At 40.9% G+C, this 22,602-nt stretch overlaps 1 protein-coding gene across 4 annotated transcripts in view; it reads left to right on the forward strand.

Moving 5' to 3' along the window:
- Positions 1-22,602, forward strand: part of PTPRB (protein tyrosine phosphatase receptor type B) — a 63,753-nt gene that overhangs the window by 23,325 nt on the left and 17,826 nt on the right. For 3 of the 4 annotated variants that reach the window (XM_052774638.1, XM_052774635.1, XM_052774636.1), the window contains 15 exons: positions 385-663; positions 1,029-1,286; positions 2,843-3,106; positions 5,554-5,823; positions 7,613-7,873; positions 10,048-10,314; positions 11,639-11,902; positions 12,888-13,151; positions 14,117-14,380; positions 15,110-15,373; positions 16,271-16,540; positions 17,179-17,442; positions 18,277-18,540; positions 18,930-19,211; positions 20,401-20,679. In XM_052774638.1, the coding sequence (XP_052630598.1) occupies positions 385-663; positions 1,029-1,286; positions 2,843-3,106; positions 5,554-5,823; positions 7,613-7,873; positions 10,048-10,314; positions 11,639-11,902; positions 12,888-13,151; positions 14,117-14,380; positions 15,110-15,373; positions 16,271-16,540; positions 17,179-17,442; positions 18,277-18,540; positions 18,930-19,211; positions 20,401-20,679 (4,014 nt within the window). The remainder of the gene's footprint in view (positions 1-384; positions 664-1,028; positions 1,287-2,842; positions 3,107-5,553; positions 5,824-7,612; positions 7,874-10,047; positions 10,315-11,638; positions 11,903-12,887; positions 13,152-14,116; positions 14,381-15,109; positions 15,374-16,270; positions 16,541-17,178; positions 17,443-18,276; positions 18,541-18,929; positions 19,212-20,400; positions 20,680-22,602) is intronic. The other variant, XM_052774637.1, reaches the window with a different exon arrangement.

Below are 22,602 nucleotides of genomic sequence, written 5' to 3' on the forward strand. Positions count from 1 at the left end.
TATAAAGCTACATTACACTGAGGCATTGAGTGCTGGGGTTTCATGTTTGCTGTTTCTTATTAAAGTTGTTGCAGTTTTACTCTCAGTAGATTTCCAAGCTCGTTATATAGATCCACAACTGGAAGTGTTTTTCTACGTGCGTGTGTGTGTGTGTACACATATACCAAGTAACATTTCTGAACTCTGCAGGAGTCTCTTGTAGACAAGTTTCAGTGATACGATATTCATAATGGAAAGAAAAAGACTTTTTTAAAAGCATTGGCAGCATGATGATGATAAAGCGAGAGTTTTGGAAGGTTTTTTGTGCTGCTGTGTAAAACTTCAGGCTATCCCAATGCAACAAATACTAGTTTATGTTTTCTGTTGTTTTTTTTTTAACTACAGATCCCCTACCACCGCCTCGTTTTGAAATTAATAAGCAAAAAACTACACTCACAAGCTTGCAGGTTCAGTGGGATCCTTCCTCAGGAAAGGTGGACTTGTATAACCTAATATTATTTGATCATGATAATAAAAAGATACAAGAAGTCTCTGTACCAGGAAGAATTCCAAAAACAGAAAATACTTTTTCCAGTCTGATCCCTGGGAATACATACAACATTGTCCTCAGTGCAATTGCTGGAAATAAGAGTACCCCAGAACTTCACATAAGTGGATCAACTGGTAAGACTTCTTCTACTGTAGTTCATCTAAATAAAACCACTTAGGGTATTTTGCAGTTCTGCATTTTGAAATTAACAAATATATATAATTCTTCTACCTGACAAGATATATATATCTATCTATATATATGTAAGTATCTATTGATTGTAAGTAGAAATGAACAAAACATGAATCTCTGACTAACATAAAAAGTTGTTTGCTAAAAATGGAGGCATGTTGTTATGGTGTATTTGGACATAAATTTAGGGACGGGTTTTCATTAACCCTAAAGAAACTCAACATACTTCAAAAGTAAATCTGTTCAAAATTGCTGAAATTGTGGAGGTAACCACTAGGTCTTAAGCAAGTGTTTTTCATTCCAACAGTGCCATCCCCTGTGAAGAATATTCAGGTCAGCGTCAAGACAGACACTATCCATGCTTCATGGTCTCCTGGCTCTGGGCACGTGGATCGTTACAGGCTGGTGTTACTGGATAATCATGTCCCAGTTCATGAGATTCACCAAGAAGATCCTTTGACCTCCTATACTTTTTCAGGACTTACAGCAGGCCACCTCTATAACCTCTCTATCATAACCCAGGCTGCAGGATTGGAGAGCAGCAGTTCTCAAACAGTCAGGACAGGTATGATTTCAGAATTCGTTACAACGGAACAAGAAACTGAGGCCATAATCTAATAGTATTACAGGACATATGTCAGAATAATAAATGACTCGTGTTCCAAGTGTATATTCCTAGACTTCAGTGGCTGAATTACCCTTGGGCAGGTGTTTCTCTCCAAAGGCTATAGAGGGAGTTAGAGACACTATAAGCTTATTTAACTCCCTAAGTTAGCCCTGCAGCAAAGTTAGCGGCTAAATTAGCTTGGAGGTGTCTGCAGCTAACTTCGCTGCACTGTTTAATGTATGCAGCTCCATTAAAGTAAAGTTAGGTGTTAACAACCTGAGCCCAAGTGCCCTAGTATCACCTCATATCTGTGAAAGAGGTTCATCTGACTCCTGTATGAACTTCTTCAGTGAATTGAGGCAGTGTGTAGTCTGGTTATTTCACAGTACTGAAGACAGTTTAACTCCGTGATTCTTACTTAGCTGAATGGGAGATGTAGAGCTTGTGAGTTTTGCAAAAAAATATCCTCTGTGACTTTTTTTCTTTGGATTGCAAAATAGCTGCACTTCTGACAGGGAAGTGAAAAAAAGTAGAGCAGGTTAAGAACTTTAAAATTGAATGTTGGGGTTTTTTTCACAGAGGAGTATTGATTCACAGAACCCATGTTTTAGAAACCAAGTTTTTTTCAGGAAGATTTTTCAGGATAGAGTTCTGTGGTCATAGAGAGAAAGATAAGTTAACATCCTACTAGAGTCCAGTGGTTAAAACACTCCTGTAAGCAAAAACAGGGTCATGCCTTTGCTTTCCTTACTTTCTGGGAAACGTAAGGTGCAGTTTCTCCTACAGAAATCTCGCCATGTAAACATAATTTAATATTAAGTGAACAATATTGTGACGTCTAGGGCACACAGATGAATACTGTTGTCAGCTAGCACTGGCCATTCTGGGGATGATACTCATTTCATTTTATCTCTTCAGAATTTTTTATTTCTCCCTGTTGTGGAGTGCAAAAATTTTAAATCTCACAGGTCTTCTCAGAACATAAAAGCACTCCTTCTAGCTTGCAGCATGGTCCTCCATTTCAGTAGCTAGTGTGCCCAAGCCTGAGAAATGAAGATATTGGAGGTGACTGTGCTTTTCTTTTGGTGGAGCATATGAATAAAGGAGTTTGATTCCCATCCCTTCTACACTGGTGTAAATCAGGCGTAGCTCCAATGATGCTGTAGTGTTTACTCTACCAAAATGTACACAGGCATCTCTGTTCTTAGGAACATATGCCTGGTCTGTTTTATAGTCAAAATGGCTAGTGTGAGTGAAGACATGGCTAACAGATTTTCTATTCTTGAAACAGGAGTGGGCATTGTAAGAGGTGTCACTCTCAGACGCAGAGTATCTTAAACAGGGCTGGGTTCAGTTTTTCTGTGACCAGACTTTGCCCTTTCTCTGGTCAGGCACAATCATTCATACTCCATTTCATACAACTATGCAAAAGCAAAACTTAACTATGACAGTTTGGAGGCAGCAGATCTTATATGTTCTGTGGTGGAAGCATTTTATTCTCTTTCTTTTTTTAGCCCCAGCTGAAGTCTTAGATTTGACAGTGACTAACGATGACAGCCTAGATGCTTTAAAAGTTAAGTGGAGAAGACCTTCAGGAAACCTCAATTTCTATAATATCACTCTGTCTCATCTTGGATCAGTTAAAGAAGTCAAAACTCTACAGCCACCGGTCACAGAGACTCACTTTGACAAGCTAACTCCAGGACGTCTTTATCAGGTTACTGCCCGCACAATCAGTGGTGAACTGTTTACTGATCGGATGGCAACCGGCAGGACGTGTAAGTCTTCTGCTTCACTAAGAACATTGTAACCAATGCTATTTTTGCCTACATTGGCCTTGTAGAAAATCATTGTAGGAGACAAAATGATTTGGATTCTAGGCAAAATGAGATAAAGAGCACAATATTGTTCCAGGAGTACCCCTTCCTGACTCTCTGGCAACAGTTAATCTGGCAGCCAAAAGCAGCTCCAGCATAGCTTGGGAGCAGGAAACAATAATGCATTTTGGACCTTGTAGTTGGGTGAGTCTGTTACAAAACTGTTCCACACTACTGCACTTCTGACCAACTTTGTTATCTTGAATTCAGCTCAGGATAGTATATAAAATGAGTTACATTATGGGAAAGTCTGCATGTAGTCAAATTGTTAATGGATTTTTAAGTAATTTTGCAAGGTCTAATATTATCCTTTGCTCCAGACACAAATCTACAAATAGGAAAAGATTAGGTCTCGGCTTTCTTTACTACCAACAGCATGGATTAAGGAAGGCATGTGGCAGCCTGGGTAGAGCGGGGTTATGTTTTGTTTAACTTCTTTCAGAAGTATAATTTTCTTTCAGGTATCTCTTGTATGAGTTCTGAATCTGAAAAATCCTGCCATAATTTTCCCACAGCATTACTGGCCACAAAGGCATGTCATCTTCTCCACATCAGCCTCACCCACGCAGAATTTAGATGAGAAAAAATATCTAAGTGGGTGAAGAATACATACATAAATTGTTAGTAGACTCAGAGCCAAAAAATATAAAATGTGTGTGCGAGAGAGAGAGCAGAGTATTTGTTTTAGAGAATATTTATTATCTGCAACTAAACATCTCATGTGAAAGGCACATCCTTGACTTATCTAGCTGCTACCCCATTCTCAGTGCAGGCTGGAAGAGACCTGAAAAGCCTTTCATGTCCAGTAAGTACAAAGCTGGACTGGTTACATGCATGTCCTTTTTTGTTTGTCTAGCCTACCATTAAAGACCTTTAAGATTACCATTTCCATCTGAAAGGAGAGCTTCAGGCCCTCACTCAAACCACTGGTCCCCAAATTTGTGACCCTAGACACAGTACTTTCAAAGTTGGGGATCTAAAAGTCCCATTTCCAAGGATGCTGATCATGCGCAATTCCTTCCCTTGACTTTTACATAGATACCAAGACCTTTGAAAACAGAGTCACTTCAGCAGAAGCTTTGTGGCCTAAAGATAAGTTTGTAAATCCAGGCTGTCAGATCTACAGCTACTGAAAGGGTTAGGCTCCTAGGATGCCTCAGTAACTCACAGAGAGAGCTGGGTGCCCAAGAACATAATCATCTACATTGCTGTGTATTGAGAGGGTGCCTACAGTAGCAGAACCTGCTGAGGAATGTTGTGGCAAGGAATATGGACATCTCAGGGACTGAAACTTTGTACCGTAAGGGTGTAATGATGTCTGGCCAGTCTGACAAGGCTGAACTTTACCTGGTAAGATATAAGTACATCAGTGCTTCCAAACAAAACACTGTGTGCTTTTATCCACTCACTCAGCAATTGAAACACATCTTCCATATTCACTGGCATGTGGGAGACCTAGGTTTGATACCCAGCTATGCCTGTGGGAAGCGAAACTGATATTTTGTGGTGCTGGTAGAAATTGCTCAATCCTTTGCTAGGTACTCAACAATTAAATATTAACTAAGCCAGAGAAAACATGAGAGCATGATTCTAGCCTTGTAGTTTACAGTTAATACTTGCTGATGGTCTCAGGGCTCCAATGCTGACCTCTGAGTGTCTTAACACTAAGCTATACGTATCCTAACCTAAGGGTCTGCATCTGTCTTCCAGTCTGTGCTTGGTGTGGTTAATATTTAATTATTCCATGAAAATCAGAAAAGCTTCAGTGGCCCAGTGTGACCTGCAGCAGTAGGGCAGAAAGGTTGAGCATGTAAATTTGGAGGACAGAACAGAGTGGATGCTTTAATGGACCTCCATTTGAACCTCGGTGCCTTACAGCTGGGAGGGACTAGGACATACAAGGCCTTTGTGGAAGAAGCCATCAGACTTTGCATTTCTGCTGCTGAGACCAGAATTTGGCCCATAGCTACTGAAGTTTTGGCTTTAGCTTTGAAAAATCGATTGACAGTTTCTAAGTGAACCTAAGTCCAGGAAACAACTGGGAAGCTAAATGAAAACTGCAAGCTGCATCTGCGAAGTGCATGGGGGAGATTTTGCCTGCCCTGCGAAGGGTTCCTCATTTCTGATGTCAGAAACCAACAGCAAAAAAGTGAGTGGTTTGTGTGGGGAAGGGTAAAAATTATCTTTAAAATGAACCCCAGCCTTTGTAACAAGATACGTCATGTTGCTCTAACAGATCCAAGTGCTTCTACAATAGCTATGCTGCGAGACAGGTTTTGCCAGGCTGCAGTTACGTCTTCCCAGAAGTACCCCACTTCAGAATTACTCTCTCAATCTCTGTATTTCAGTTCCCCAGAAAGTTTCTGAGCTGAAAGCTGGTGGCGGTGGCTGGCTGAGGTCTCTGCGAGTGAACTGGCTGCCCCCTGCGGGAGACTGGGAGAGGTACCGCCTGCTCCTCTGGAACCGCTCGGCCCTGCTGCTCAACACCACCCTGGAGAAGGACACCACGGAATACCTCATCCATGACCTGGGCCTCATCCCGGGGAGGCAGTACGGCGTGGACGTCGTCGTGGAGAGTGGCGATTTGCAGAGCAAGACCAGCTGTACGGGCAGAACAGGTCAGCGTGCTCGTCCGGGAAGTGTGAAAGTGCAAAATGGTCAGCTGGGCTCTGTGGACAATGAGAAGGAAAAAGTACTTGGGAATCCACAGAGGAATTTCACTATTAATACAGTAAAAAGGAGCTCCCTTCTAAACAACAGAAATAATTATTTTTAGCAGTTCTGTGAAAACTTTCAGGGTTATTTTTGTGGTAAATGTTTTGTTAGTGAAAGTTTGGGGAATTATATCACCATTCTGTTATGACTGAGGCATTACGCTACATGTACAACATCTCACTGTTATATTTTTTAGCTGATTGTAGGCACCCTATCTAGTTCTTAAAGAGAACAATACAGATCTTCCTGTGTTGTTCATCAGTATTTTCAGTGGCAAACTGACTTCCTTCCCAGCCTGTATAAAGAATATCAACGATGTTAACCAAAGCTGGCTGAGGTGTGTGTTAGTGTAGCTGTTCCATAACATCCCAGTTCTTGTTCCTGTGCTCCAGAAATAAAATGGGGTTAGTCTGTTCAAGTCAGCCTTTCCGAAGGAAATCCATATACACTGCAGGGGCATGAGTGGAATTCTTTTGCAGCAGGTTAGTAAAGCCACATCTGATTGCTTCAAACTTAAAAAATACTTGCAATATAATTGTTAATGTTTCTGCTCTATGAATGCAAAATAAGTGCAATTCAGAGGAAAAGAAGACTTGGAGAGGAGTATCAGACAAAGCTCAAGCCTGAGCCTTACCTCACTGGAGAATGTGAGATAAGATAGGGCCACCCTACTTCATCCTCACCCTCCCTTGTGCCCACCTTTCCTGCTACACCCTTACCTGTCATTCCTCAAGGGCTTCATTTTGTTAATTTTGCACAAGGGCAAGACCAGTAGAAGCTACAGAACTGAAGCTTTCTCTAACTTCTAGCCAATTTGATCAGAGCAAGGCACATTCTCATCTTGCTTACTTTGATACGCTTTACAAATAAATTAATTTAAGTTTATGGTGTTACTTTTAATCGATGCAGCTAAGTGATGAGAACATGATCCAATAAATAATGTCCAGCAGTGGGTGTATCACAATTGTGTTTGACCCACAGTCAGGTACATAACGTACTTGTTATGAAGCATAGGTATTACACCCTATTCTGACTAAATTTTCTCTTACATAAACCCACAGTCTTGGAAACTGAGTTGTATTTCAACTTAACAGGGACAAAATCAGATCAGGGGACTGCTTTAGGTAACAGATTCCCTCTGTGTGCATGCATGCACACACACACACGAACACACATAGAAATTCACTGATCAAATTCTTTCTTTTATAACACTGTAAGTTTGGAGTGTCTCCCAACTTGACTGAGATATGAACCAGTGCAAAATCAATGTCACTCTGACCCTGTAATTTGCATCCTTGTTTGTTACAGCTAAATTGGTGTAGATCTGTTTTATGGTACAAATGTTTTCTATCCCTGTGTAGCACCCACAGTTCAAGAGGAAGCTCACTGACTTCACCACATTTCCATTCATAGTGAAATATATATCCTGACATAAGTTTAAACCTAAGCGTTACAGCCATAATGCATTGCTGAAGTCTGCTGCTACTAGCCCTTTACTGGAAGAGTAGCACAAATACTAGATTTTTAAGACTAGCTTCCTAAAGAAAGTTAAAGAATCTTCTCTTGATTACACATTCTCTGTTGCTGTCACATTTGTGTCTTACAGAACAGATTCGTTACAGCAGCTTGAGATATGGCATGTGTGTTCACTACAAAGTCTGTTCTCATTGTGATATTTGTATGCTTTTACAGCTCCGGAGCCTGTTCTCCAGCTCCGTGTGAAGCATGCTAATGAATCTTCACTTAGTGTCATGTGGATGACCCCTGCTGCGGAATGGGACAGCTATGTAGTTTCGCTGGGAGACAGGGATCTAACTGTCATAAAAAAAGGGCTTGCAAAAGAAGCTAAGGAATTCACTTTCACTGACTTGGTACCTGGAAGAAGATACACAGCTACCGTCACTACCATTAGTGGGATTTTAAGCAACTGGACTTCAGTGGAAGGAAGAACAGGTATCATCCTGTCAGACTATTTTAATCTTTATTTCTGTTAACCATTAACAACTTTCTTTGCTTTGTAGTGAACTGAATGAACTCAGTGTCTAAATCATATAAGTCTTGAATTTACGTTTGTTTCTTCAATAGAAAAGTTATGTTTCTGAATCTCTCATTTCTGACTGTCAGTTATCTTGCAGTATTTATTTAAGATTTTGGGGAAATGGATATGTAATTCCTGGCAAAACAGTTTTCTGAAATATTATGTCACGTCTGATCAATCTACATTAGCACAAGATTGCATACAAGAAGAACAATTTTCACTGGGTATCTTCAGGAAGGTCACTTCCTTGATTCAAAGCATTCATCATCTGGAAAAAAAAAAACCACCACCACACAGGAAAATGTTGCTTTAGGGGGAACATTCCAAGGTTGACAGACAAAAAACATATGTGACCTTGAAAATGTATTTTGAATCTCTCTGCTCTTCTGATTCCAGAATCTGTATCTGTTACTTAAGATGATGACTGTGACACAAGGAAAGTCCCATTCCCACCCCCTGCAGGGTGTTAATTTTGTGCACGTGTGCAAGTTTTAAACCATATGTGTTGCTTTACTTTGCTTGACTTATGCGTTTTCCAGTGCAAGCAAAGTCTTAAAATATAGCTCTGGTCTGGCACAACACAGGGAAAAACAAGCTGTTAGTGTATGAATCTAATCATGCCTATGGCTTGATAGTGTTCCTTACTTAAACGTTTTAACTCCTTCCAAGGCCTGAAAAGTTTGACTTACACTTTCATTTCTCTGCTATGTGATTAGATAGCTGGGATTTCACTTCCTTCTGCCTTGTGCCCCTTTAGGAGGCCTATTGAGGCATAAAGGTTACAGTGTCCCGCTTCACTAGTATGAATCAATGCTTGAAAACACATCAGGCAGGCATAATGTGTCAGCATTGCATTCAAAGTGATAAAGAATGAACATCGATGAATCTGAACGTAGGTCTTAATAAGCATTCCAAACCTCTGAATCTTCTTTGCAGTAGGACAGCTTACAAGCTTTACTTGCAAAATACTGCTGTAAACATGACAGAAATACATCTTACATGCATCCCAGATTGGTCAGCTTCTGGTGAAGCCTGAGGTATCACTAAAAGTGCCTTTAGGCCAGAAACGTGACACTTCTGTGTCTTGTTGGAGCTTACTATGTTATGACAGCATTATAAAACAGGTGGGATTTTTGATTCAGTTTTTTATCAACATTACATTGTTTTCAGCTATGTGTGTAATTTTCTAGCTTTTGTTAATGATTGCTAATCCAGTACTATGTGTGCAAAAAGGTTCATATAAAACAAGAGATGAAGCTTGCGATCACATTTTGTAATGTTAAAGTGTTCTTAATTTCAGTTGTGCTTGGTCATGTAAACAGAAATACTTAGGAAGAAGTAACTGTATTTCCTTGCTTTGACCAAATATTGTCAAAAAAAAAAATTGGGAGTAAAATTTGTGCTAGATATTCTATTCCTTTTGTTCTTTCTTCTTCCTTTTTGGTCTGGCTAAGTAAGTTCACTAGCTTATACTTAGATAAATGTTATGTTTGTTTAACAATTAATTCATCTTTTGATGCTAGAAAAGTTAGTATCCTGCAGATCTTCTGACATAAAAAGTAAAACCAAAACCATCTGTCTTAGTTACCCCCAAAATTAAAGGGTGAGACACTTCTGGGAGGTATAGATGACTGTGCCTGAGATGATCTTCATCAAACAAGTTTGCCATTTAATAAGAATGAGAGACAGGGAATAGGAGAGGAAAGAGAGAATGAAAGACACAGACTGTATTTGAAATAGTCTTCAAAAACCCAAGTGATTTCCTGAATTGATGGCTTTTGTTTAATGGTATTTATAAAATGCCATCTCTTCCAGTTCCCTGATCTTGAATCATTTTGGTCTGACTGAGAAAAGCTGTGCTAAAGCCTGAAAGACCTTTTGGTGCCTTAGATAGTTTCCCATAGACCACATCCCATCAGACAGGAAGCAGTCCACAGTTAGATTATTTTTAGTCCTGTTGAGTCTGGCTGCAAATTGGAATGTTCTTTTGATGCACTTCCTCAGGGTGACTAAACTTGGGTTATTTGGGGGATTTTGTTTTGGTTTATTTTGTTTCTCCTCAGTAACATGATGGCAATTTTCTTTGCAGTGCCAGCCCAAGTGACTGGTCTGACTGTGGCAAGTCAGGGATCAACCAACAGCTTGTTCACTAACTGGACAAGAGCGCTGGGAGATGTAGACTCATACCAAGTGCTACTGATTCACGAGAACGTTGTTATTAAAAATGAGACTGTTCCCAGTGAAACCAACAGATACCACTTCTATCCCCTGAAACCTGGAGGACTCTATTCAGTTGTTGTCACCACCGTCAGCGGGGGGATATCTTCAAGGCAAACAATCGCAGAGGGGAGGACAGGTAAAAAGGAAAATACTCCAGCAAGTCTTTTGTGAGTTCCTAAAAGCTGAATTTAATAGAGAGAATGGTCTTGTGATTAAGCCACTGCACTGAGAATTCAGAAATACAGGAGTTTAAGCCATATAATTCCTCTGTGTGACCTCAGGCACACTGTGGGTCCAGATTCATGTTAACGTAGCTTTAGGGAGCTAACTGCTCTGCTTACAACAGGAACGCTGTACAGCAGGATCACTCTGTAGTGAAGACAAAAATATGCCCTGAGAGCGATGTACAGCTGTGGTGGGTGAATCACTCCTTGGAAAGGACTTTCTTGTTCCATTGACTAGACGGTAGCGTGGGATGATTGCTCCTTACTTAGGTGTGCAAATTAGCTGCCTAAAGATGGTGGGCAGAATTTGTGTCTCAGTTTCTCATAACCTGTTCTTTTTCTCCAGTCCAACATTAAAGAATGTCCACCAGGGTTAAATTACTCATTATGAGGCCCTTCTATACTGCGTAGGACAGGATTTACTATTGCATCAAATTCTGTAAGTTTAATGACTCATGAAATGTAATACCAGTCCTTTGGATATTTAAATAGAGGGAAAAATTGGCAACACAGTGCAATTTCACCCTTTATGTGAATTTGGCAAAGGCCAGGCATTCTGCAATTTGCTCCAATGTTCTCCTTGAAAATAACTATTCTCAGGTAAAAAAAAAAGAAAAGAAAAACAATTGGAGAAGAATAACACTAAAAGGCTTAAAGTACATAAACATAGTTTGTAAAATGTTCTAATTTTTTTGACTCTGACAGCTGATGGCCAGCCCCTCTACTGAGGTAAGTCAGTTCAGTGCATCAGAGTCCAGTGAAAATGTGGCAGTTCGTTATGATTAAGGTCTGCCCCTGTGATAACTCTGATAGTTTCATACCTGGGTGATGTCAGTTCTGGCAATATGGAGCCTTTTTGCTCACCTTGCTGGCTTGAAAAACAAATTGCATTCATGTTTTGGCCACTAGGCGTCAGAGAACTCATTGTAAATGAAACACATTCTGCTATGGGCCTCAGCTTCATACAAGCCTCAGTAGTTATTGCTATTACTGATGAATGGCAATTTGAGAGGATAACTCATCTTCCGGGATTTTAGAAGTGCTGGGATCATGCCACCAAAGACAATTTCCTTCACTGTATTCAAAAAAGCAGATGAGTGCTGCTGAGTCGGAGTCAGTGCAGAGCTTCTCAGGAGTCCCAGACTGCTTATTTTGCAGGGTGGCATTCCAGGCATTCTCACAACAATAGGAACTGGCTAGTTAAAGCTCTTCTGGTTTTTCCTCTTTGTTGCACAGTTCCTTCCAGCGTGACTGGAGTAACAGTAAATAACTCAGGTCGCAGTGACTACCTCAGTGTTTCTTGGCTGCCAGCTTCTGGAGATGTAGACAGTTATTTGGTAACACTCTCTCACGATGGCCAGATTGTTCAGACTCTCACCATTTCCAAATCCTTCAGTGAATGCTCCTTCAGCAGCCTTACTCCTGGGACACTTTACAATGTGATGATAACCACGAAGAGTGGGAAGTATGAAAACTATTCCTTCAGCCAGGAACGAACAGGTAAAGAGAGCCTCTGAGCAAATCCAGTCACCATAACCACTATGTATAGCCATTATCAATGATCTATCAATATCTGACCAAACTGGGATGGGGGATTGGAGGGTCAAACTATAAAATTACAGCTTTACAGACTTAGTTTTATTCTTATGCCCCTACTGCTGCTTTATGTTATACAAAATTACTTTAGCATGAATAAAAGTCATATGTTAGTTCTTGTGAGAGCAGAAATCATGTACCAGTTTTGGCTCAAATGCATTTTCCTGCCCTTAATCCCTCTACTTGGCTCTTCAAGTATATCCTGCAGAGCATCCCCCCAAAAGTTACTCAAATACTGAAGGAACAGGATAGGATGGGCTAACTACTAAAACATTAGTAAGGTGTCACATAAATGAGTAACACCCATGTCTGTTGCTTTTGGTCATGTAACACCGGTGTCTATGGTTTTGGTCATGCAATGTTCAAGGAGATTATAACAAGAACAGAGACATTTCAGACAAAGGTGGCAGTGCTGATGGAAAACTTTTTAAAACTTCCACAAAGACTGAAAAGACTGAGACTTTACATTTGGTAACCAGTAGAATAAAAGAAAGATAGTAAGGGGTGTTAAAATGACAAAGAGTACCAAGTTAGTGCAATTTTATTCTTGTCATGATGTAAGTGAAAATCCAAGGGACAGCCATTTAAATTAGGAGAAGCAAATTCAGGATTAGTGTGAACCTGTGCAACTCACTGCTACAAGCAAAACTGACCAAGTTCCAAAAGACCAAAAATTGGAAAGGCAAACCATTGTCATGTGATGTAAAGCAGCCTGGAAACTGCAGTTACTATTTTAGAGGGTAGGGTATTGCTTAAATCCACATTGTGGTCTTTCTGCAACTTCCTCAGAAAAGTCTGGTAATTACCACAAATATAGTCCACTACAGCAGCTCCTTTTACTTCAGGAAGTTACTGCTTTCTGAACCTTCAATTGTGTTTTTTCTTTCAGTCCCTTCAGGTGTTCAGGGACTTACTGTCAGCAATTCAGCCAGAAGTGACTACTTGAAGGTGTCCTGGTTACATGCCTCTGGATATTTTGATAATTATGAAGTGATCATCAAGAACAACAATGACTTCATTCAAACAAAAACTGTCCCAAAGGATGAAAATGAATGCGTGTTCACTAATCTGGTCCCAGGGAGGCAGTACAGTGTCACGGTCATCACAAGGAGTGGGAAATATGAAACTAGTGAAAGGGTCTATGGCAGAACAAGTAAGTAAACACCCTGGAAACATCCTGAGACACTCCAGGATTTTTTTCTATTTACCATAGCTGGGCTCAAAAATCTCATATGATTTTAACATAGAATGTTGAGTGTGACTCTTTGAATGTGTGTCATTCCAGGTTTGGAAAGCAGTATTTAGTTTATGACCAATGTTTAAGTTACAGACATACAGAAGGTGAAAGAGGAGACCTGTATAGTGAACTTGGAAAGCAAATCTTGAAACATGGAAAACTGAAAAACAGTTGTACAGATTTTGACAGAAGCTTAGTATTTATGCTTAAACTATGCCAGAATGTACAAGACATTTTTTTCTGGTCATGGAAATGTATAAGGAAGAAGATAGGCTAGACCTCACTCTACTCAAATTAGCCCAAGAACTGGAGTTGGAGAGCATGGGGCAAGAATGGTAAGGTGGCTAGTTGTGAGCCAGCAGGGATGTGGATGCAATCTGCCTGTCTTCACCTAGCGCTACATGTAAGCTAATGAGTCATGCTAAGAAACCGAGTTCATTAACACAGATGTAGCACTGGGCAAAAATAACTGACCTGCATCTGGCAGGAGTTGGGAACTGCGCAGTGTGGTGCTGCATCACACAGGCAGATTGCCTCGGGTCTCCACTAGCTCAGGTGTCTTTGCACCACATTTGTTGTACGTGCAGGTCGTACTCAATTTTTGTTGGCTACGCAAACTCCCTGCAGGCTCCGTTATTATTCGTTTATTATTTTTATGCTGATAGATTGTGGACTCCCTGTCCTGAAATGGGACCTTCCAGTGTTAGATATGGTGCAAACCACAAACAGCAACCCTTGTCAATAAGTGCAGTCTCCTGCTTTTCTTAAGGAACTGAATGAAAAGTCTTAGCTCAGGAGCATGGCTTCAGAGCTGCTATCTTTTTGCTGTGATCTGGTAATAAGTACTGAGAAGTTTCCTATCTTTCTTCTCACCTTTTCAGTGCCAGAGTCAGTGAAGGAGCTGACTCTTAGTAACAGGAGTACAGAAGATCTGCAGGTAACTTGGTCAAAGGCTGAGGGAGATGTTGATAAATACGAGATTCAGCTCCTCTTCAATGATATGAAGATCTTCCCACCCATTTTCCTTGGGAACACCATTGAGGAGTATTGGTTCACAGCTCTGACTCCAGGACGTCTATACAAAATTCTTGTCTTGACCATCAGTGGAGATGCACAACGTGCTACTTTCATAGAAGGCCTGACAAGTAAGAAATAATGTGGTATTTAAAATGTCTTGAAGCTTCTCTAGAAGAAAGAATGAGGCACAGAAAATCAAGGGTGAACCCTGATCTTATTTGAGCTCCTGTAACACTGGCACAAAGACAGCAGATCTCATTGGAAATCACACTTGTACTTCAGCCAGCTTGATCTGTGCTTAATAAACAAAGGCCATAGCTACCAATATTTGATCGTTAGCAGATAATCTGATTTGTTGCATAGAAATGGTACTGAGATGTCAATGTTTGGGTTTCTGTTATTCCCAGGCATGCCAGTTGTTTGCTTAGTATCTCCAGCTAAATCACTTAAGCTATTTTACGCCTCTGTTTACCCACCCTAAATCGATGGGTGAGATTATAACTGCAAAACAGCTAACTAACTAAGTGTACATAAAGAGCTTTGATTTTCTGAGATGTTTCTAAAGCATCATTTGGAGAAGAGGGAGGTTATCCACATAGAAACTTTCTTCTGTTTAACTTACAATTTCTTTACTTTTGTTCCTGTAAACACACACAATTGCTTTTCTAAAATGGCACAATCCTACACAAATGTCTTCAGCTTTACTTGTGCTTACCCACGTGTGAAATTACTTGTACCTGTAAATGCTCTCTGTTCTTTGAATCATTTGCTGTGGCCATAAAAAAGTACGCATTAAAAAGTCTGAATCAAACAGGAAATTTGTGAGCAGGTACCTTTGTGTTCCCTTTTTTTTCCAGTTCCAAGTGTGGTCAGAAATATTCATGTGTCACCTAACGGCATGACAAACAGCCTGAAAGTGAGCTGGACTCCTGGAGGTGGAGATGTTGATTCCTACACAGTGACTATATTTCAGCAAAACCATCAGCTTGATTCCCAGAGTGTCTCCAAACACGTCTCTGAGCACATGTTTCACAAGTTGGAAGCTGGGGAGCAGTACCGAGTGGTGGTGCAATCTAACAGTGGCACCTTGCACAACAGCTTAGCAGCTTTTGGGAGAACACGTACGTTTCTCTTGAGACAAGGAGCAAGTTGCATTATGTCTTCCCAGAAGCTGACCCTTATTTAATTACGTTTATGAATGTACCATTGGGTATGGGGCCACCCAGACTCCTGAGAAGCTTTTATCTCAAAGGAGCATGAGTCCTCATTCTTGCAAACACTTAGGCATGGGTCTGTTAATACCAGTGAGATCTGTCACGTGAGTAGCTTTACCTGGGTGAATGTGTGTGGAATTCAAGTCCCCAGCCCAAAGTGTGCCTTCACAGGATGAATGCAGTTCCATTCCTCCCCAGTCCTGTGCCTGTACCCATCCAACGTATACATCTGCAGGGCTCCATGTAGTCAAATACTGCGTTCTAGCAGAGCCCACTGCATGGTCAAGGCTTGTTAGATAATGTATTGCCCCAATATACTGCGTGTTGGAACACACAAAACAGTGGAACACCTTGTTTTTAATCCATCTTCTCTGTTTAGCACCTGCATGTGTTTGCTGTGGCCCTGACTTTTGTGCAACAGCTGGTGGCTAATGTTTTCTATTCTGTGCCACTATTTTGCACCAATTTACCACTTCTTTATTTTTCAGTTCTTTTTCACATGTCATTCTTAACTGTTTTGGTCAGTTCATCTGACTCTCCTTCTCCCTCTTTTCACTATAATTATATGTATCTTTTGCTTCTCCATGCCCAGTTCAGATTTCCATGATGCTCTGTAACTTCATCTGATTGTACTTATGTCTAGGAATTATTTGCTTGGGTAAACACATGCACAGACATTCTTTTTCCTGCCAATGAACATGCAAATGTGTAAAGATATTTTCTATTAATTACTCTTTTCACAGTTGTGTATTGAATGGTCCATATTTCACCTGGTAATGTCCTGCCTTTAATTGTTGCTTCCAGTTCCAGCCTCTGTCCAGGAATTATTAGCCCATCATGCTTACAGCAGTCATTCCTTGTTAGTAACCTGGCAGAAAGCTCCTGGTGTAGCTGAAAGGTATGACATTCTGCTCTTGAATGAGCAAGGAGTCCTCCTGAGCAACAAATCAGAGCCAGCTACTGCCAAACAGCACAAATTTGAAGATTTATTAGCCGGCAAGAAGTATAAAATACAAGTTTTGACAGTCAGTGGCGGGCTCTTCAGTAAACGAGCAGAAACTGTTGGCCGAACAGGTAATTAGAACATCTCGGTTTATTTATAGTTCCCTCAGTCAGATATCATTAAATACATGAATCATCTGTATATCTTGATTCTGGAAAGATTCTAATACGAACAGACTCCAGATATTTATGCATCATTTTTCCTGCTGTATGTGCTTGGTATGTGAATCTGAAATTTGTTGTCATAATAATGTGGCTGTGGTTCATAATAAGGATATTAAACCAAAGTGCTGAATGCTTCCCTCAGTCTATCTGTTATGGAACTACCCGAATGCTTTATTGTCATCAAGTTTTTAATTCACAATCTCAAGGCTCTTAGCACAGGATTTGACATGAATACACACACCTCAACTTAGAGCCAAGTCCTGCAGTCTTTACTCAATTAAAGCTTCTTGTAGAAACTAATGGACAATTCTGTGTGAGCACAGGGTGGAGAACCAGGCCTGCTGGGAAATACAAACATTGTATTGGAGAGACTCAGCGGCACCTCATAAAGGCTTTCCCCTTGCTCCTGAAAGTTGCTGTTGACATTACTTAGCTACTTGTGGTTTAATTGAAATGTATTCCAGCGATGAGTTGTTACTTTATTAAAGGTTCAGCTTAGTGGCTGGACACTTTGATATTTACTCTTGCATTCATCCTTCTTTCAGTTCCAGCAGCTGTCACAGATCTGAAGGTCACAGAGAACACCACTGACCGACTGTCCTTCAGCTGGACCACGTCACAAGGGGAGCTTGATTCATATGACATCTTCCTATACAACCCAGACAAGTCCCTTCATGACAGGATTTCAGGAGAGCAGCACCTCCAGCAGTGTTCGTTCCAGAACCTGCGGCAAGGCAGGATGTATCGAATGGTGATTGTTACCCACAGCGGAGACCTCACTAATGAGTCATCTGTCTTTGGAAGAACAGGCAAGAACATCTAAGAAAACCATCTGTCTCCAGTGTGGTGCTCATGGGCGACACCAGTGAGCTGGTCTGAGTCTAATGCTCATGCTAGATTAGAGCAACTATTAGGAATATCAAAATTGGCTCTTATACATGAAAAGCATTAGACAAATAAGAAGGTAAATTCTGAATTATGTGGTTATAAGAGGAAGAATGAAGCAAAGACCTTTACAATAGTTCTCAGGTACTCAGGTCAGGAGAAGGACATCCCAAGGTATGCTGCTTAAGCCTTAAAAGAAAACAGCTGTCTCTCATCCTAAAAGCAGTATTGGTCTATGAGTGGAAAAGACAAAAAGGCAAAGCAAGTAGGGTTAATGGGGTAGACAATCTACCAGTGAAATAAAACTTGTTTCCCATGGGGAGCTCTGGCTGCAGCTCTATGTTTGTTCAGCCACACGTGGGAAGCAGAGTTTCCTAAGCAACTCTAGCAGCCCTGACACTCTGTGAAACCTTTCTTTATCCTCTGAGGCACCATATAGTAACCCCTCTGTAAGACTGCCTCTGGACAGTGGTGTACTTTCTTCAGCTACCTTAGAACTGGATGTTTCCAAACACTGGGAAAAAGCTGCTTAACATTTGCAAAACTATCTATTATAAACATTTCAGCCTCTTTTGGGGACAGTGGCAGTTCAAAATAAGAAAGGAAACCATTGAGATATACTTCCTGATGCTTCCTGGCTTTTTGGTCAGCTGTGGTGGCTGTCATTAGAGGATAAGTGTAAGGTCTGCTTGACCTTGTTGCTTCTCCTCACCTTAAGGATGTTCTACATAAAGTAATATTCATCCCCTTTTTTTCAGTACCAGCCCCAGTTGTTGGTCTTAAGGCATCCAACCGAAACATGACAGACAGTCTGTGGTTCACCTGGGGTCCAGCAGCAGGAGATGTTGACTTCTATGAGCTGAATCTTTACAACCCAAATGGGACACAGAAAGAAACATGGCACAGGAAAGACCTGAAAGAGTGGCATTTCCAGGGGCTCATTCCTGGCAGAAAGTACACTCTAGTTGTAGTGACTCACAGTGGTGACCTGACCAACACAGCAAATGCTGAAGGAAGAACAGGTAAAAGACACAAAAGCTTTGGGATTTTTGTTTAGTCCCATCTGTCAAAATTCATATTAGTTCACAACTATGCAACAGACTCATTCTGAGGGAGTATTTATTATAAGAGTCACTGAAGGTGTATAGATAAATGATATCCTTAAGGGTATAAAGCCAATGGGAGTGTGATTTTGTTCAGCACTGTTTATCTTTCAAAGGCTCAGTAACATGTAATGTCTGTGAAAGTCACCACCATCAGCACAGACACAGTAACTGGCTGTGTACACGGGATAATATAAACCACTTTGTGATGCATGAAAAAAAGAATGCATGTTTCATCTTATTTGTCTTGTGTAAAAATTTGTTAAGAATCTCTTTTTTTTTTACTTTTTTTCCCCCTTTCTGTCTAGCACCCAGCCCTCCTAACACTGTATCGTTTACTGATGTTGCAAACACTTCTTTATCAATCACGTGGCTGGGTCCTCCAGACTGGACAGACTATGATGATTTTGAGTTGCAGTGGCTTCCAAAGGATCCCCTCACAGTATTCAATCCCTACAGCAGCAGCAAATCTAAAGTACGCATCATCTATGGCCTGCGACCAGGAAGACTGTATGAGTTCAGTGTCAGAACTGTCAGTGGCGACAGCTGGAAGACATACAGTCAGTCACAGTCTGCAAGTGTAAGAACGAGTAAGTAACGATTTCCACTACACCCTAACACTCAGCTGGAGAAGATGCAAAACTGTTAAATCTTACTAATTCCTTTTGCAGTCAGTAATTTCCATTAATAAATTCATGAATGATGGCGATGAATTCAGCTAGATTCTAAGCCCTTGCTGTGTGCAAGGTCAACTGTTTAAAGATTGAAAATGGACATACATTTACAATCTTCACATCCAGAGTGGGGCTGTTTGGTTGCAGAGCCTGAATTTATCAGTTTCAGGGGTGAAATAAGGCTGAATATCCAAACTTCTCTGACAGTAGGATATTGAAATAATCAAAATGTTTTTTAACGATCAGACAGGAAGGATGAATGAAACCTCCTTGCTGTACTAGATTTGAAACTGGAATCAGAGTGTTTCACCACTCTGCATTTCTGTCGTTGTCTGTGGATCCATATCATCTCTAGCTGTCTCTAGCAATCTCAGTAGCAGGCTGATTTGAAAAAGTGAACTGGAGTTGTAAAAATAACTGAGCCTTGGCAAACCCTCATGTCACTTGGGGTGGGATTCAGCTCCAAACTGACATCTGTGTTTAGTAAGATGAATAGCTGTTTAGACTTCATTCAGCATATTAATTAAAATGAGAGCATAGCTACCTCTTTCACCTGTATTTAATCACTTTAATGTAGATGTCTGCCATGTGAATGTGAAATCCCATCTTTGTTACATGTTGTAAATGGTGCTCCAATATTACATGGATAAAGCATACTTCTGTGGTATGTTTTAGTAATATGGACACACCACGTGCTACCCAGGAAACCAGATCAGTCATGAATTGACAGTATCAGTATTGACTGATACTGTTGACCACATGTAACCTCCAAATAAGTTGTAACAGAGTTCTAGAAATCCATTGCTTTGCAGTGTTGCTGTTCTTGTTAAGACTTCAGCAAGTAGTTTTGTTTGCTTTCTTTCACAACTAATCAATTAAGCTTCACAAACCCGATGAGGCTGATGTCACTAGATCCAATTTCAGATGGCTAAAATGAGTTAGACAGCCTTGCCTAATAATCAGGCAGCACACGTTTGCAGAAGAGGTGGGAATTCTGGCTCTGATCAAACAGTTGATGCAGAATCTAGGGGCCATAGGGTGAGCAGAGGGTGTATGATGCTTTTCCCTTTTCCCACTGAGCTTCAACTTCTCAACATTCCTCTAGAACCAGACAAGATACAAAGTCTTCATTGTCGGCCCCAGACCTCTACTGCCATTGCGTGTTCCTGGACTCCTCCTGATTCTGACTTTGATGGGTATAGCGTCGAATGCAAAAAAATGGACACTCGTGAAGTGGAATTTTCTAAAAGGATAGAAAAAGACAAATCTCTGCTTAATATCATGACTCTGGTTCCCCACAAGCGATACCTCGTGTCCATTAAGGTGCATTCTGCAGACATGACGAGTGAAGTAGTTGAAGACAGCACCATCACAATGATTGACCGTAAGTGGAATTCAGAGTTGCTGTGAAGGGAGGTAGTGAGCAGCAATAAGCAGTTGCTTGTGTTGGATAGACAGCAAAAGGAGTTCCGAACTCCACAATTGCCAATGTGTGGCACTCATAATCTGGTGGCCAAAATAGAGTGAACCTACCCTTTGGTCCCTGTTGTGACAGACAATGCAGGATTTTAACTATATTGCCTCTCATTATATTGCCAGACCCGCTTATTTGGCTCGTGTGCAAAATATACAGCCTGAGAAACATGAAAAATTATCCTGTCACTCTGATGTTCAGCATCAAAGATGTCCTCATCATCACACACCTTTAATTGTCTTCATGGTTGCTGCTTGGCCTCCTGTGCCTAGCTGTTTCCCTTCACAGATGGTAGCCATCCTCAGCACAAATATCCATCAGTAAGGACATTGGATTGTGGCACTGGGTCCTCTTTGGGCTCTCTATACATTCTTCTGAGGTGCTACCTGACCAAATCACCTGTAGGAGTTATACCTGAGGGAGGATCACAGATTTCCATAGCATGTGCTTTGAAACAGCTTCTTCAATTTCTCCACCCATAGGCTGCAGAGTGGAGGGTAGCAGTAGCATCTGCTCGTGCCTCTGCACTGGCAGGCATCACCGCAGTCAACAGCCTGCCATTGCTGGCCCTAGACCTGCTCCAATTTTTGCAGTACCTCTGGATTCAGTGGCACAGCACAACGCAGAGGCCTGAACCACTCCAGGGCTAAACTTCTCAGAAATGACAGAATGGCCAGGACGCCTATATTCAGGGATGCTTCTATAGCTGCTTATTAAAAGCCACATTTGTGTGAAATGCTAGATCATAAAAATGATGTTTGGTTTGGGAGCTAGTGAGCTAAGCTACAGAGTTCAGTCACCAACCCACCTTCTCCCTTCCCCCATCAACTGCCTTTTAATTGCAACCATGTCATCTCCTTCCTCTACTACAAAGGGTGCTACAAATTCAGATGCAAGAGCTAGCTACTCATGTCACAAGAAGTGAGACTGAGTCCTATTTGAAGGTTAGGTGTTTCATGTTTGTTCTTACTTGTTTTGAACACTGCTGCTCTCCCAGACTCTGGTTAACACCGGAGGCCCTATCTCGAACACAAAAAATTGCAGCTCGGCTTTGTGGATCTAAGAAGTTTAGCTAAACAACATATAAATGTGTGAATTATTGTTTCTTTTTGCAATCTAAAACCTTTTGAAGTTTAGCTACCTGCTTACATATTTGATAGCTTTCCTATACGTGCAATATAGTTGCAATAATACAGATTTTTACAAGATTCAGCAATGTAGATCCTTAAAATCTCCACTTTTGCTGCACTGGTCCTCTGAAGGTTTTTCCCTACATACTTCGCTTTCCTGTTTACTTCTGCTGTGTCACAGTTCAAGGTATAGCTTTCTATCATACGAAGAACACTTCCTGTGGAAATTGTGCAGTCAGTCTGGAAAACGGTACTCTGTATTTGAATGCTGTGTCTGGCTGATGCAGGACTGTTTTTCTGGAAAAGGAAGCAGAAGTTTAGATGCTTAAAATAGGTAACTTCCTGTAGTGAGTGTGCTGAGTGGCCTCCAAATACCTGGCTTAAACCTGTGTCATTTTTAGCAGCTACAATTTCTGATCTCATGGATTTAGCAAGACTTTAATGCAGTTCCATGTGGGCTTCTGCAGGAATTCCTACTGAGGAGCTGCCACTGTTATTATGGTTAATTCACTGCTGGCTTGTTTCATCCTTTGGCAGTTTCCCTGTGGGAGGTGAAGACACTTTCTTCATTGCAAAAAGAATAGAATCAGAGACATAGGTCCAGTCAGCCAAGCTTTATTATGAATTGCATTTCCCTTACTAGGTCTAGCTCACAGCAAATACATAGATAATGCTTTCTCTCTTTTTTCTTTTTTTTTTCTTT

This window comes from Harpia harpyja, chromosome 23 (genome assembly GCF_026419915.1).
Source record: "Harpia harpyja isolate bHarHar1 chromosome 23, bHarHar1 primary haplotype, whole genome shotgun sequence".
NCBI classification, from domain to species: Eukaryota; Metazoa; Chordata; class Aves; order Accipitriformes; family Accipitridae; genus Harpia; species Harpia harpyja.